Source organism: Lissotriton vulgaris, chromosome 12, assembly GCF_964263255.1.
Source record: "Lissotriton vulgaris chromosome 12, aLisVul1.2, whole genome shotgun sequence".
Lineage (NCBI taxonomy): Eukaryota > Metazoa > Chordata > Amphibia > Caudata > Salamandridae > Lissotriton > Lissotriton vulgaris.
Genome location: NC_141700.1, coordinates 512,727,246 through 512,744,700, shown reverse-complemented (window position 1 = coordinate 512,744,700; position 17,455 = coordinate 512,727,246). Strand labels below are relative to the sequence as shown.

Below are 17,455 nucleotides of genomic sequence, written 5' to 3'. Positions count from 1 at the left end.
TACTTGATCTGCTATTTTCTAACCAAGGTAGAACCAGGGTGCTAAATGTAATGCCTCAGAGTTGGTCAGACCACTTTTTAGTTCTGTTTAGCATCATAACGATGCACTCAAGGGACAGTGAAGGCCAGCAAAGGTCCTATAGGATAGGCAGGGAATGGGCGAAACTGGGTCAGATTAGACCACCAGTATTTGACTCAGAGGTCACACTCTTCGACCCCATGCTATCGGTAAAAGAGAACTATTCACTATATACAAATCATATATCTGCCATCTTAGACCAGGTAATCCCTATGAAGAGGATAAAAAATAAAAGGAAGGCTATGGCGCCTTGGTTCAATGAGGAGCTGAAACAGTTCCGCATGCTTCGCAAGAAGGCGGAGAGGAAATGGAGGAAGGGGTATGGGGAGGAAGATAAAATTGAACTAAGACGGAGACAGCTGTATTACAAGGAAAGCATCCTTAACTTGTTCGATGCTGATGACGGAACCGCTCCGTCATCAGCTGCGGGTACGCTGTGCTGATGACGGAGCGGTTCCGTCATGGCCCTCTCTGAACGACTGCGCAGCGCGAATTCCGCACCTGCGCTGGACGTTCCATTGAGCGGGGCGGGCCATGACGGAGCCGCTCCGTCATGAGCACAGTTCAACCGAGGCTGGTGACGGAGCGGTTCCGTCACCAGCATGCGGCCGCCGCGCGGCCTGCCCGCCCCCTTAGCACTGCGGCGGAATAGCCGCCGCAGTGAAGGGGTTAAGGCCAAGGCTGACTTCTATGCCGGGTCAATCACCCACGCATCTAATGGGACAAAAGCCCTCTTTGAAATCACTAAGGCTTTGTCTGCCCATAAATGTATGGATAATAAAGTGGCAGCATCTCAAAAACTTTGCGATGAAATTGCCACACATTTCCAGGATAAGGTCACTAAGATAGTGGATAGTCTCATTGCTAATAAAAAGTAAAAAAACGTAATCCTGTACAGACGGGAGCTGAAGATCAATTACTACCGGTATATCTGAATAATTTTCAAACCCTCCCAATGGCTGCATTTGATAGTCTGGTAGAGAGTGTCTCTTCAGGCTCACCGAATGATCCCTTCCCCTCCAGAATATGGAAGTCATCTGGCCGTGATACTCTTCCCTGACTGAGGCAGATATGCAATCAGTCCCTGGAGAAAGGAGAGGTCCCAGAGGAATGGAAACTGGCAGCGGTGACTCCACTGATTAGAAAGCCTTCCCTGGATCCCTCAGTACCGGCCAATTTCAGGCCTATTTTTCTCCTGCCCTTCCCAGTGAAGATCCTGAAGAAAACAGTCAGTAGGGAACTGTCGCGTTTTCTGGAGGAGAACTGCCTACTTGATAAAGATCAGTTTGGCTTCCGCCCTGGTCACGGGACGGAGACGGCCTTGGTCACAATGTTGGATAACCTGCGGATGCGTGCCGACAATGGGAATGCGACTGTGGTAGTGCTTCTCGATATGTCGGCCGCATTCGACACAGTGAACCACCTTATCCTACTGGAAAGACTACAGAATCTGGGAGTGAGGGGGCGAGCATTGTTATGGTTACAATCCTACCTGGCAGGACGCCACCAGGTGGTAACATTAGCTCCTTTCACGGCCAGTAAATCATCAGTCGTCCATGGGGTGGCGCAGGGCTCTGCGATCAGTCCAATCTCATATAATATTTATCTGCTGCCCCTGCTCTCCATTATAAAGTCTGCCGGAGTCTGCACAGTCAATTACGCGGACGATACACAACTGGCATTCTCTCTAGAAGGAGACAATGCAGTATCCCTTGACCTGTTTCAGGAATGCATGCGGAAGACAGCCAACTGGCTTAGTAGGAATTCACTTCAGTTTAACGCAGGATAGACCGAGGTGGTCTATTGTTCCTCGGGTAGGCCACCTAGACAATTCCCCTCTGAATTTAGGCTGACCCCAGAGGAGGAACCCCGGCAAGCACAGTACGTAATCTGGGGGTGCTGATTGACGAGGATCTCCAGATGGAATCACAGGCTAATAAGACCGCCAAGGTCTGCTTTGCCCTAATACGCATGCTGCGTAAAATACTGCCCTTGCTACCTATTGAGGCGCGCCCACTGGTAGTAAGTAGTATAGTAGGTAGTAGGCTGGATTATTGCAATTCCTTGTATTTGGATGCCCCACTATACATTCTGCAGGGGCTCCAAAGAATCCAGTCTGCAGCAGCTAAACTTGCCCTTGGCTGGCAACGCTGTTCCTCGGCAACAATGGCATTAAGAGAGCTGCATTGGTTACCAGTGACGGAACGTATTCACTTTAAATCCCTGTGTTTGGTTTTTAAAGCGGTACATGAGCTAGGGCCAGTTCCTATGCGAGAAAGGTTCTCCTGGTATCAACCCACTAGGCAGCTCCGATCGTCCAGTGCTGCCCTACTTACAGTGCCTAGGTTAAAACGGGCCAGGCTAGGAGGTAGAGCATTCAGTGTGGCCGGCGCTCGGCTGTGGAATGGACTTCCACAGAGCCTTAGACAGATTAGCGCCCTGCTAGAGTTTCGCAGAAACCTGAAAACCTGGCTCTTTCCTAAAGCCTAGTTTGAGCCCCCTATTTAGGCTCTGGCAGATGCGACCTACTCTATCGTGGCTCCGTTTTTTCAGTCTGAAGCGCCAGGATATCCGTGGGGTGACAGTAAGCGCTATATAAGTTTTAAAATCAATCAATCATGTTCACTACACCAGCCGCAGATTGTTTTTTGTCAAGGTGCAATTCAGGAACGGGATAGCACTTCAGTTGCTAGTGGCTTCTATAGCAATTGTCTAGTGTAGGCTGAAGATTTGGAAATGAAAGAGGAGATTTCTTCTGTCGGGCAGGAAGAAAATGCAGTCGGGTTGCAGCAGTGCAAAAAGAAGGGATTAAGAGAGAGGTACGCGCGCGCTTGGGAGAGCAGTCTGCTCATTTTCAAGCACTGCACTCGTACTTGTGGCGCGCCCCTGCTCGGTTCCGCAAGGTGGATGCCGCCACAAGCAAGAGTTTGTGCTTGAAAATGAGCAGAGCGGCGGCTAAAGGCCCTCCTATGTAGCGCATGCGCGCTGCATAGGCGAGACCTAAAAAACAAAATATTTACCTGGGCCGGCCAGCCGCCGCCTCCTTCCTCTTCTTCCTGTCTCTGCCGGGAACAGGAGGCACCCGGGCTCCCAGGCTCCCCCCAGCCAATCATAACACTGCAGTGAAGGGTTGTGATTGCTCAGTGCGCCATGGAACGGCGCTCAGATGGGGAATTGCAAGCTTTGCATGTTCCTCACCAAGCTGTGTAAAGCTAGCCTGGTGGGGAATATGCAATGTGCGCAGGACTGTTTGGCTTGCCCTCTCGAGCCGGCCAAGCAATGATGTGCACTTAAGGAATGTAAACCACTCAGCTTCCTGATCTGGCCAGCTCCGCCTGAGAGCCACTGGCTCAATATGAAAAATAAAATGATAATAATGACAAGTTATTATCATTTTATTTTTCCTTGTGAGTAGTGGGGTGACGCTCCTCCACTTTAGCGGAGGAGCCACCACTGAAAGGTGAGCAGTCAACCTTAACGAAGGGTCTTCCACTGCGCTTCAACATGTATTGCTGAATTTTTACTAACTTTTGATCTGTTTGAGCTAGAAACATCTTGTTTTGGTGAAATCTGCACTAAATGAGGCAGGTGATGGATTATGTGGCAAATACAGCAAATCTATAATTATGCAGAACTCACATAATTCCAGTGGCCCTGCATGTATGGCAATCCAGCAATGTCAGAAGGGCTGGTCTGACAAGTCAGTGTGGGTTGTTTTGTGCCCACTTGTGACCCTGTTTTTTGGCCTGGTGGGCCGTTTTTAGCCCTCACCTTTGACAGCGGATGCTCTCAATGCACTCTCGCTTGCAAGAGAGATTGTATACAACAAGGGGCTCTGAGCCCGTCCATTCTTTGCAATTTGTTGGCTCCATTGTCACTCTTGTTTGCTGCTCCTACTAGGCCAGCACCTGGAGGCTTCACTTTCTTTTCTTCGTGTGGAGCATGGACCAAGTACTGATTGCTTCATCTTGATAAGTGTCCTTCCGCTGCTCGGGCTGTGATTGAGGTACTATGTTTATTTTTTCTTCATGTAGTGTGGCTTTTTCTCTCCCACCGCTGTTGTTCCTGTTGCTTTTAAACCCACTCCCTCCCCACATTGTTAGTGTTTGCTTTTAAACCCCCTCCCCTGTTGTCCATGCTGCTCTTAAGGCTCCTCCCTATGTTGTCTGTGTTGGTTTTAAGCTTTCCCCCCACCATGCCCGTGTTTATTTTACCCTCCCTCCTCTCCTTGTCCCTCCCTCCTTGTCTGTGTTGCTATTAACCACTCCCACATCACCTGCCAGAACAAAAAAAAGTGATATGACGCAGCCAATGCTGGCTGCATCATAGCTCTTTTTTTATAGTCCAGTTGCCTACCACTCTCTCTTCCGTTGTTCGTGCTGGCTTTTCCCATCCCACCATCCTTCCTGTTTGTGTTTTCCACCCCTACTCGCAATAAGGAAAAAATAGATGTGACGCGACCAGCGCTGGCCGCATCATAGCTCTTTTTTTAGAAACTTTTAGCCATGCTGCACAGCTGCCGCACTGGTGTACAACATGGCTAAAAGACACTGACATAGTAAATAGCTCTTGCATAGGCGAAACCTACTGGTTTGCCAATGCTTGTTTTAGAAACTTTTAGCTATGCGGCACAGCTGCGGCACTGGTGTACAACATGGCTAAAAGACACTGCCAAAGTAAATAGCTCTTGCATAGGCGAAACCTACTGGTTTGCCAATGCTTGTTTTAGAAACTTTTAGCTATGCTGCACAGCTGCGGCACTGGTGTACAACATGGCTAAAAGACACTGCCAAAGTAAATAGCTCTTGCATAGGCGAAACCTACTGGTTTGCCAATGCTTGTTTTAGAAACTTTTAGCTATGCTGCACAGCTGCGGCACTGGTGTACAACATGGCTAAAAGACACTGACATAGTAAATAGCTCTTGCATAGGCGAAACCTACTGGTTTGCCAATGCTTGTTTTAGAAACTTTTAGCTATGCTGCACAGCTGCGGCACTGGTGTACAACATGGCTAAAAGACACTGCCAAAGTAAATAGCTCTTGCATAGGCGAAACCTACTGGTTTGCCAATGCTTGTTTTAGAAACTTTTAGCTATGCGGCACAGCTGCGGCACTGGTGTACAACATGGCTAAAAGACACTGACATAGTAAATAGCTCTTGCATAGGCGAAACCTACTGGTTTGCCAATGCTTGTTTTAGAAACTTTTAGCTATGCTGCACAGCTGCGGCACTGGTGTACAACATGGCTAAAAGACACTGCCAAAGTAAATAGCTCTTGCATAGGCGAAACCTACTGGTTTGCCAATGCTTGTTTTAGAAACTTTTAGCTATGCGGCACAGCTGCGGCACTGGTGTACAACATGGCTAAAAGACACTGCCAAAGTAAATAGCTCTTGCATAGGCGAAACCTACTGGTTTGCCAATGCTTGTCTTTACTGCTGATTTCCTGGACATGACCACAAACATTGTCTGCATCAAGCAAAAATGCTAGTCGTCTCCCATGCCTTGCAAAACAACTATACAGCATATCTTAACAAGTTCATAACTACCCCTATTTCCAAATGTTGACAACTTGTTTAGCTATGTGATTCATTAATAGTGGCTACACACATGCATTCGGGTGCCCGGACCTAGTTTCTGTCCAAGCCAGACTCCGTATAACAGAGAAAAAAATCAAACGGAAGCATAAATCTGCAGCAAGTATTAATTGGGTACATTAACAGTTGTGCCATGGTGTCACTACAGCAATAAGCTCGCGCCGCTGCTTGTGCTGAGTCTCCGGTGAGAATGTGGCTGAGATCATCAGGTTCTGAAGCTCGGCGCGGAGTTCCCAGAGTGCCCCGGGCCCGTTTCCTGCAGAGCGCGCGCTGTTCCCGCCTAGTGCCTGCGGCTGAGGGATGGCCTCGGGCCAGCGCCGGCCGCTCGGTGATTACAGCGGTCCGTCATGTCACAAAAGTGTATCTGCTGCATCAGCAGCCGCTGAAACTGCAGAATGTCCCCGCAGAGCTAGCTATCCGACTCCTAACCTAACCCCACTCGGTAAGTGGGAGGAGGGAGGGGGTCCGCCATTATTCAAGTGTCTCGTGAAATACTGGCGCTAAAGCTGCCTTCCGCGTTTCCCTGGCAGAAGGTACGGGGCCAGAGTGTGTTAAATAAGATATGCGGCAGCCGCTGAGTGAGACATAACAATACGTTGTTAGTTAGATGCCAAAGTGAGGCGCTCCCCGGTTCCACACAAAAAGACAGGAAATTATGTGATGCCGAAACCGCTCATAGGCCTGAGTCCCACTGAACCCTGATACTTGCTGCATTTCACTGTTTAAACAGTAGCCAGGGAGGCCACTTCCTTCCTTGCATTAGGACCCATGATACTGGTTAACTTTGTCCCTGTATTTTAAAACAAACAAGCTGCAACTATGTCTTTAGTGAAACTCCATGCTGTCCATCATAATCACCAGTCCACGTTCTGGGCACATTAACTGCACGGGAATTAAGTAAAAAAGATACGAAATTGTGTAGTAAAACTAAATGTAGAAGTGATTATTATGTGTGTATGACAATGTTAATGTTTTCAGATGAGCACTACTATATTGTACGTCTCCTCAGTCATTGAAAACCTCATAGGCGTCCAAGCGTGCGTATGCGTTCATCGGTTAAATATAATTAGACATATATTAGGTGCAACTTCGCTTTTCTAAACAAAACGAAACATGGCTAATTGCAGAAAAGATGAGCAAAAAATAGATATGGATAAACAAAGACAGAAATGCCAACCATAAGTTCCATAAAACTGGCAACAAACATAAGTATTCCCAAATAACATTCCAAATAATGCCATTAAATATTGTATCTAGTGCTTCATACTGCACGTCTACGTGTTCGGAGAACTAAAACGATACATATAGCGTTGGTCTTTCGGGGTTGAAAAGGCCTTCATTTGCAGTATGTCCAGGGACATACAGATACCCTGGCATCTCAAGGAGAGTACCACTGGTAAAGACTTGGAATAAACAGCCTTTTACTGCTTGCACCTCCGACAAACATGTCCTGTTTTCTCAAGAGAGAATTAATTCACCCCAGCACTGCTTACTTCACAATGCATTCCACTTTCTGAAACGATGTGGTTATGAATGAAAATTAGCCGGAAAAAAGTAAAGTTTCACGTTTGTGAATGCAAACACAGTGAGATGATGATCTGCTGTTCCTGTGTGTAGACAATCACACAGGGTTGCAAATACGACTTGCCAAATAAATATTCATGATGTATATAATTTTTTATGCAGATTTATTTAGCACAAACACGACCCGAAGGTATTGAAGCACTTTACATAAGCACCAGTTACGTTACGTTACACAAGGACACATTCATTTTTGTTAGGCACGGGGAGATTAAGTGATTTGCCCAGAATCACCGGATGCTGAACAGACGCTCAGTCATTCTGCGATCAACTGTGACAGGAGATTTTGTGACACGACCTATTAGTACATAGGTCGCATCAGAGACAGTTGACAAAAAGTCAGTGCACAATTTGCAACCACTATCTGAGACTGGTCTCTTAGTACATCAGGCCAATGGCGTCCCCAAAGAGACAACTGGTAGAAAGGTAATATAGTCACAACAGCAGGTGTAAAACGTGTAATTGACTTCACTCACCAATACTGAGTGGCACATCACGCAGCTCCTTCCATAACACCGTCCTGGCACTCCTCATTGCACCACCCGAGCTGTAGACGCCTCCATTCAGGAACTCCTCTTCCGTCACCTCTCTAGCCATGCACCACAGGATGTCAAAGAACAGTGAGAGCTGGGGGCGAAGATCTCACAAACGTTATTTTAAAAGCACTCGCATTTGGGGATGAGATACACTTAATCATCAGATATAGCCTTTGTTAACAGGGGACAGAGCTCTAATACTTTCACCTCCACATACCAAATTTTGGGCATAGTGCCACCTCGAGGTCAGTGCAGGAAAAATTTGACACAATGCATGCAGAGTGTTTGACATGCCTCAAATGCATCTTCACCAGTCCCACCCATATACCAGGTCTGGTGGCTTAGTGGACTAATGCGGCCACTGTAGGGGCCTTAGTTTGATCCCAAAGTCACAGGTTTAAATCCTGGTAAGTGCTCTCAGCCTTTCATCCTTCTGAGGTCGATAAAATGAATACCATTGAGTTGGGTAACAATAAACATCTGTTTTCAGTGCCAAGATACTCTTCTGGGTGAACGTGCACTTTACAAATACACGTTATGATATGTTTATGATGTCTCCATGGCCCGCATTAAGAGGGACCCGGTGAATCAAACGATATTTGTCGCACCTGATAAAATCTAACTGCTGAGTTTGAATTTATAGGGTCGAATAAATAACACACAACTAGGTGTTTGACCCCCAAAAAGGAGAATACTGTGGAGTTTGGTGCTTAACACACCCAAAGCCCTCCCAAAGTAAGGTTGCATACCCAGAACATCCCATCAAGGCTCACTCTGAGCTAATGTCTTTACAGCACTGGCCATGTTGACATTCAAAGCTAGAGTGTGCTTTTCAGATTCCACCTGGCAATTCGGAAATAACAAAAAGAATTGTCTCATGCACAACCGGAGCTACTATCAAACTTGATTCCCTCTGGAAGACAACTTTAGTAGTACAGGTAAATTAGTAAAAGTATAAAGGTTATTCTACATTGTGAAAATTGATTTCTATTTTGCCTTTTTCTCACCAAGAGTCTGTTCCATAGCAGCATTTCCATTCACCATCATTAATTACTAGCACAAGAGCCACTGTACAGAAGTACACCAAGTACCAGCAAAGAAGGGAAAACTTGGCCATCTCTCATTAGCAGTTCACCTTTACTAGCAAGACCTCCACCAATAGCAGTGCGTTACAAGTGGAGCATCCTCATGTTCATCTCAAATGATGGTCTTACCTGGATGGGCTGAGCCCCAGAGTCCAGCCCCATGTATGTGCAAGCATCAAGTGGTGGAATGACGTGGGTCGCCAGGAGCCGCTCTGCTATATCAGTAGAGAAGAAGACTATACCGGATACCTGGAAACACAACCACAAGCGTTCAGGGGGTGGAACGGCAAAGCAGGGCTCAAAAATGACCTGGGTCAACAGCCCTCTAAGGGATTGATACAAGTGAGAATTGAGGTGCAGAAGATAGACTGAACATGCAAGCAGTACAAGGGAAAGCAGAAAACCAAGGGCACAACCCTTTTGGGTGAGGAATATAATATGGAAAGAATTGGCTGACTAGGTCTCTTGGAGAGAGATAATTGGGACAGACTACCCAATGGTGGAAGGTCTACAAGAGAGAGTCCAGGAGCCTAGATCTGACCACCCTCGAGAAGAAGAATACAATTGAGACCACAAGGGCCCGGGGCAAACAGAACACCAGAGGGGGGGGGTAGAAGTAAGGACCATGGTGCCCAGGACAGACTATGCCTCCATACAAGTGACACATCAGGTGACTAATGGAGACTGATAGTTTTTATCCATATTGTTTGAGATTGCAACGTTTGTAAAAATTTAGAGGCAGACAAAAAACCATGATACAAACCAGGGGCACTTTCCCATCACGCTTAGCACACTGCTGGATCCGTGCTTCACTGTCCTGGTAAATAATATCCTGCACATAACCCTGCAAAAGTAAAAAAGGCTAGAATGAGACGCTGCAAGATACGCAGAGACAGGGCAGAAAGGTCTGAAGTGAAGATCAGAAGTGAAGATCAGGAGTGAAGAGGGCTGTAAGGTCAGCACAGAAGAGTGGGAGAAAGGTATTGAGTAAAAAGGGGTACAGTCTGGTATATCAGGAGCTAAGTTAAATCTGTGGAGAAGGTGATTTGGGAATTCAGAGGAAGAGGTAGGATGGGCTGAAGTGAAGGGAGCAGGGGGATCAGGAGAAAACGCGGGAAGTCTGCAGTCAGTGTGGAAGGAAGATCTGGGGTCATGGGGATAGGAAAGTCTATTATGAAGGAAGCAGGATTATCCAAATTGAGCATGGTTAAAAGTGGTTTCCCCACATGTTGTAATCCCTGGGTAGTGCGGGTTCAGTAACGAGATTGAGCCCACTGGTGTGGAATTTAATAAAATATCTACTTGTCCATGGGGCATGTTGTATCGTAAATCTACTTGTCCTGTAACAAAATCCACTTGTCCCTTTGGTGCCATGTAGTGTGGCAACAAATTATGGCAGCAATCTCATTATATAAGAACTCTGATATAGCTTCTCGGATTATGCCAGGGCTCATACCATAGTAGTGTTTGAATACTTGCAATCCCCTTATGTTGCCACGTTACTGCAGACCTACATACTGGGGCTGAAGGTCGTGATAAGCAATAGATTAGATTGCCCTTTTGAGTTTGTGCAAACCTACTAACTTGCATGTTTTAAGGGTTTTCAACAACTCTTCTCTAATCTTTTCCCAAATTGAGAAATGTTGGAAATTTACTTCAGACAATTGCAGACGTAAACCTTCTTCCAGAGTAAGGAAAAAAGTGCTTGGAGGGAAAGGGAACTTGCAAACACTCAGATTTTCGCATGAGCAAATCTACACATGCATAGTTGCTCATGCTAAAATTGCAGTTCACAAATATTTTCTAGGTGTACTATTTCTTGTCCTACTTCTGTAAATTCTTTGGAATTCACTAAAGCCGTATAGCTGCACTTAATGCAAGGACATATACCATGGGTGCACTTTTGAGACTTTGTTTAATAATTGGGCCCCTAATTTGATCTGGCGTTGACCATGACCTTTTGTGTTTATTCAAATTCTGTCTCTCTCTCTGTATCGGCTGGCTTCACTGTGAGTGACAGTATTCTGCTCTTTCACAAGGAGCATATTGGCACACAAAGTACTTTTGTTCAGTGCCAGTAACTACTGTGGCTGTGTGTGCTTTTTGAGACCAAAAACCATTTTTGCTTTTGCCAATGTTTGTTATAACGGTGAGGGCCGGTAGCTCAGCTCCCACACCAATAAGGTTTTACAAAAACCATGCCAAAACAATTCACACATTGACAAAACTAAAAAGCTGTCCACCAATTTCAGACCTACTGGCTTTGCCAAAGCTTGTTTATTTTTTTTCAGATAATCCTATTGAAACTGGTTACACTGATTTTCAATTACGAATATTTTTGGGAAATACTAGCATGCATCAACACATGTTAATAAAAGATGCTGCAAAGAAATGGTACTTGAAATTTTACAGTAGTTTAGTGAAATGTCTTTTTCCTGCTTTAATTTTTTATGAACATTTTATTCTGAAAGCAAATAATCATCAATCTTCCTTTCAAACGTCTGCAAATATTTGCATTAACTCAGAGAGCATTCTGGGACTATTATACATAGCCTCACACTGCTAAACTTTGAAAACACGTGTACACATTTTTATTCTGGAACCACTGTCAGTAGTGCAGTCAGAGCTTGCTACATTTACTTAAAGGCTTTCAATTAATTGACCATAAATACAAGTTTGAACAGCATTAACATATGGACAAAAATATTACCTTAACTGCAGAGACTGCCCTTCCCTGATCTATAATGTGGTACCGCAAACTGGCAGCCAAAGGGTTTATGCTGCCGGGGGTTGGGCCTACTTGTCCCCAAGACAAAATACACATAAAAACTTGTTGCCCATCACCCCAAACAATAAGTCCTGGGCGTCGGGCTATAGGAATTCCACATCCCTGTGAGCCACTTGTCAGGTTTAATGCTGGTGCGTGACTTACCAACTTTGCCACGCCCACATGCTTTTATTAACTCGGAGCGCAGGATTTAATAAAAAACCCACAGGTACATGGCTGAAAACTTTCAGACCACAGCGAGGTGATACAGTACACTTCTCCCTAACTTTAATAAAGCGTAACAATAACCAAGTTCTCGACATTGACAACTTATAAAATTATCACGCCCTAGATCACGGTCCATGTGTCTGAATATCCAGCTCCTGGTGTCACATCGGGTCTTCTGACTAGGAAGTTCTTCAGGCGGTTTGATGGTGCAGTGCAGCTCGCACATGATATCTCTGTTGGTCACTCCTGCCCAAGGACTTCGGAGTGAAGGATGCTGATGCCGAAACACTGCTTGGAGAGCTATCTGATGGGGCGGGGTTTGGCCATGTCTCCACTGGACTCTGAGAGGCATCCCATCGCACTTAGAGCCACTGTGATGATGGTGCCCCTCCATCGATACCCAACAGAGGATCAGTGTCCGAAGAGAAATTGGTAGTTCTGCAAGGTGACCCTTTAGTATTTTTTGAAGACAGAGATGATACAGGTGAGTTCTTCATCCCCTTTTCGGGCTGTTATCATGGTGCCCTGGCTCCTCACCACAACCATGGCTGGTGTTGAAAAGGTAGTCAGAATTTGCTGCCAGGGTACCTGTCTTTGACAAACACTGAGTCTCCTGGCTGGATGTTGGAGCACTGGGCACTACGTTTGTCACTGGCTCACCGATTGGTCGCGGTCCCCCTGCTGAGAACCTCTCCTTGTCAAGGGAGTCTGGGATCCATTTTGGATGATGTGGGATGGCGTCGATGACGACACGCTCCAAGCTGGCATGCCCTTGGGCATGGCCGGTGGTTGAGTGTGGCATCTGCTGATATTCACATAGGAATCCATAAATTGGTCTCTCCATTGGTTGTTGAACGGCATGAGCGATGCAGATCACCTTGTTCAGTGTACACATGAACCTCTCGACCTCTCCATTGGCCTGCGGACAGCGTGGTGTTACCTTGCGGTGCTTGATGCCCCAGAACCGGAGGTAGTCGGCAAATTCTTGGCCCAGAAAAGGTGTCCTATTGTCAGTCCGCAACTCTCTCATGAGGGGCAATCATTTTTTACATCTTGGCAGTGACTTTGTGGCTGTTTGCGACCCAACGAGCTCTATCTTCAGGTATTTGGTGAAGTCGTCTATCATAACCTCTTAAGCGCTGCTGACGGCCAACGGTCGTCACGAGCGCTACCTCCCCAGTGCTGCGCACGACCATTGGACGTCCATTCAGCACTAGTTCCAATGGACAGCGCAGCACTGGGGAGGGATATTTGCGAAGCAGCTAAGGTGATAACCAGAGCGTATCTTTCATCCAGTAGGTGGCCAAAATCCAGGCTAATTCATTCCCATGGCTGCTGTGGACCTTCTTCAGTGAGCACTGGGGCCAGAGCCTCAGAGGACCCTGCCACCTGCCACCATTGACATGACCATATCACTACCTCCGCCATCTCATCCATGCCGGAGAACCATACTTTAGTGCAGAGTCTATTTTTGGGCTTGACTATCCCCTGGTGGCAATGGTGGGCCAGGTGTACAACGCGTTTGATAAGGCTGGTGGGGATCACCATGTGTGGTCATCTGAGCAGGCACCCACTCACGTCTGTTGACAGTTCTTGGCAAACATTGAATAAGGATTCCAGGACATTCTTAGCCTCTGGGGTCCTCTGTGAAAGGTGTGCTTTCAGGGTCCTCTTCTCTCCTGACAGGACTGCAGTTAGTGCAATTTGGAGGCACTGGTCTTCCTTGGTGGCCTGTCGGATGGTATCAAGTGGTAGGAGGAGAGGGCGGGACCTTTCTGCAATGTATTAGATGTATTCTCTTCTGCCTACTCTGCCTTCTTGGGGGTTGTCGCTTGAGGGTGGTGAGAGAGGTAGTCTGTTGGATTGGTGGCACCATGCCGGTATTCAAAACGGCAGTCATACTCTTGCAGCTGGAGCATCCATTTCTGAATACGAGGTGGCAGTTTAAATACAGTTCCGTGGAGTAAGTGCACCAGGGGTTTGTGGCCTTTTGTGACCACAAAGGGATGCCTATACATATATATGTGAAAATGTTGGCATGCCCAGTGTATGGCAATGGCTTCCCACTCAATCAGAGAGTATCACTGTTCTGTCTCAGTAAGGGACATGCTAGCATATGTGACTGGTGTCCAACCTCTGGGTGGCTGTTATTGGGTGAGAACAGCTCCAAGTCCTTTTGGGCTGGCGTCAACGGCGATGTTTGTTGGCCTACGTGGGTCGAAGTATGAACGAGTGATGTCCATAGATTGGGCTTCTTTGGCATTACGAAATGCGCCTTCTTGCTGTGCACCCCTGGTCAGGTGATGTTGGCTTTGGTGAGTTCCCGAAGAGGTTGGGTGAGGCCCATCAGGTCTGGGATGAACCATACCAAGGAACCTCCAAACTTCTGAGACGTTTTTGGGCGCTGGGGCTTTCTGCACATCTTGTACCTTCTCTGGGTCAGGTGCCACTTCTTATGCTGAGAAAGTATACCCATAGAAGCTGATTCGCTGGTTTAGAAATTCACATATTTCTCATTGTAGAGTTAGCCCAGAATCGTTGATCCTATGGAGGACTCCACAGAGGTGTTCATGATGTTCTTTTACTGACCTGGCATGTATCAGAATGTCATTGCTGACATTGATGACTCCTGATAGTTCACTGAGTATTTCCTGTATGGTGTTCTGAAGACTTACGCAGCATTGGCTATGCCGAAGTTAAAGCAGCGATACCTCCGCAGTCTGACTTGAGTTGAGGAGGTGGTTATATACCTTGACTCACGGTGGAGATGTAACTGGTGAGATCCTGAGTGAAGGTCGACCTTTGAGTACCATTTTCCTCTGATGAGTTCTCCAAGGATGTTGTTTATGGTGGGGGTCTGATGGCGTTCATGTTTGATGGCGACATTAGGAAGTCACATGTCCACGTAGATGCAGACTGCCCCGGGCTGCTTCTGCTTCTTCGTGATTACAATCAGGGAGAACCACGGAATGGGTCCTGTCACCTTTTCTTCAACCTTTGGCTGGAGGTCAAATGCAATCCGCCAGTGTCATAGGGCTACTGGTTGACTCGACAGGTCAATCTGTAGTTTAATTTCTTTCCCTTTGGGACAGCTGATGCCTTCTAACAGTTCTGAACACTCTTGAAGGATGGGAGATAATTCCACTTCTTGTACTCTGAGGGCAAAAAATATAAGTTCTAGTGCCTCTGCCGTCTATCCACTAACCAGCATGCTGTGTCCCCCATCTGCGATGTAGATGATGGTGTCAACGCTTACATCCATGTCGGACACTGGTGATCTGAAACACCCTAGTACGGTTATGGAACACACCTGTCCATACGCGAAAACCGGGACTCTCGCTTTCTCCAGTTCCAAGGTCTGGCCAGGGCGTGGTATGTGTCCACAGACATTAGTTCGATGGACGCCCCAGTGTTGATAGTTATAGGGACACTGTGGGGCCCAACTTGAAGTTGGCATTGCGGACGCAGGCGGCAAGGTGAGCAGGCCGCTCCAATTGAAAAAAACTGTGTAGATAGTATACTCTTCCATGTCGTTGGCCATGTTTTCTTGTTTTGTCGAGGTTTCTTGTGACTGCACAGACGGTTTCCTTCTGGGACATGTTCTTTGATGAACAGCAGACTTTTTCAAAATGGTTGTAGTTTGCCACAGGTGGAGCACCTTTTACTTCTGGCGTGGCATTCAGCTAGCTTGTGGGGCTGTCCTCCAGAGTATCCACATTCTTTTCGTTTTCCTTGTGGACGTTTTTGAGACCCGACTGCGGCGCGGTTGGACTGCATTGGCCGCATTCATTTTATTTGGTCAGTGGAGGGCGGCCTCCATATGGAACACTCAAGGGTCAAAATACCTTGGAGCAATTTCCCAGACTCTTACAGAACAGTCTCACTCAGTTTCACTGATAAGCAGCCTTGTATATTTGACCCCTTATCTCTTCCTGTTCATCATGAAAGCCACAGGTGCTTGCCAGTTCTTTGAGCCGACAATGGAAGGTGCCTGTTGATTCTTCTGGCTCTTGGCAGGCTTGACGGAACACGAATCGTTCATAATCCCTTTTCGTCATCGGCTCAAAATGTGCCTTAAGAGCCCTGAGTAATGTTGCATATGACTTGGGTGTCACTTCAACCAGAGTCTTGTATATTTTGTGATTGGCTTCACCCCCCCTAGGTGCAATAGGAGAGCTAGGTGCATTTCCACTGCAGTATCGGCACCCTCAAAATAAAATGGGAGATGTTCAACACAGTCTTTCCATTTGGGTGCCAGAGCGTACGGCGCACCGTCAACAATAAATGGTTCTATTGGCGAAATTGAGCCCATTGTGTGGCGTGGTCAACTGGTGGCAGGGATGCTTTGATTGTATTTTGGGATTCCTCGTGGCACGAGCACTGACGCCACGTGATGCTTGGTGGTACATCCTCCTGTCCCAGGGTTTCAGTCACTCAGATTGGCTCGCAGCAGACTGCCAGTGACCCCCTTGACAATGGTGAGGGCAGTCCTGGTCTACTTTGTTCTCTCATGGTCTCTGTGCCTTTTCTTTTGTCTTGTTATTTTTCTTTTTTTTGCTATCCTTTTTGTCTGCACCTGCTGCTGGAAGTACACTATGTCTGGGGATATCCTCCCAGTAAGCACAAGAGTACTGGTGGGCGGGGTGTGCTCCTTTTTCTGTGCTCTTGGTGCTGGGCCTCCCTGCACAGCGTCGGTAAAGTGCTGGTGGGCAGGGTTTGTTCTCTCGCAGTTGATTGGGGTGGGGCAGGCATAAACAGCACGGCAGCGCTCATGGCTGGGCACCACGTGGCCGTAGAGGTGAGAACCGGCGCGGTGGGAAGATAGGGAACACCCACCTCAGGCGAAGCTGGTCTGCTGCACGACATGTGGGCTGGGATGGCTAGATGCAGCAAAGCAGATGAACACTGTGCACATTGGGCTGATAGTGGGCTGGGGGCAGGCTGCACGACTTGATCGCACTCTTGGCCCAGCAGTGCATCCTCAAAAAGCAGGCTAGCGGCTCATGAGTTGACGGGCACACAGCTGGTGGCAGCAGAGCATGAGTGCGAATACTCGCCTCGTCATTAGTGTGAAGTGGCTGCCCCACGTGCTGTAGGCCCTGGGTAGTGTGGGTTCAGTAACTAGACAGAGCCACTTATCGGGTTCAATGCTGGCATGTGACTAACCAACTTGGCCAAGCCCACCTGCTTTTATTAACCTGATTTAACCAAAACCCACAGGTACATGGGTGACAACTTAAAGACCACCCCACGGTGTGCAGCGAAGTGGTACCGTACACAGGGTAGGAAAGTGAAGGGGGGGTGTTTTAGGCAATGAAACTCTAGCTTCAGCCCTTATCTGTAGGAGGGCAGAAAATTGCTCCAAGCAGATAACTATTCCAACAATCACATTATGAGAGCAGATCATAACTCTAAGCAGATATCCACGCCAACATTTCTGCATGAAGATAGCACATGAGTAAGCACGCATTCATTCCAGCAATCAATATCAGAGTTTGTGCATTGTTCTGAGAACACAGCGATCGTTTGTGTGAGAAGAACAAAGGAAGTGACATGGGTGACACAAGTGATTGTGGAGGAT

At 47.1% G+C, this 17,455-nt stretch overlaps 1 protein-coding gene across 1 annotated transcript in view; it reads right to left on the bottom strand.

The window, feature by feature from the left end:
- Positions 1-17,455, bottom strand: part of FCSK (fucose kinase) — a 1,017,185-nt gene that overhangs the window by 234,962 nt on the left and 764,768 nt on the right. The window contains exons 8-10 of the mRNA XM_086945277.1: positions 9,643-9,723; positions 9,009-9,128; positions 7,735-7,885 (exon numbers count right to left, since the gene is read on the bottom strand). Coding sequence (XP_086801403.1) covers positions 7,735-7,885; positions 9,009-9,128; positions 9,643-9,723 — 352 coding nt within the window. The remainder of the gene's footprint in view (positions 1-7,734; positions 7,886-9,008; positions 9,129-9,642; positions 9,724-17,455) is intronic.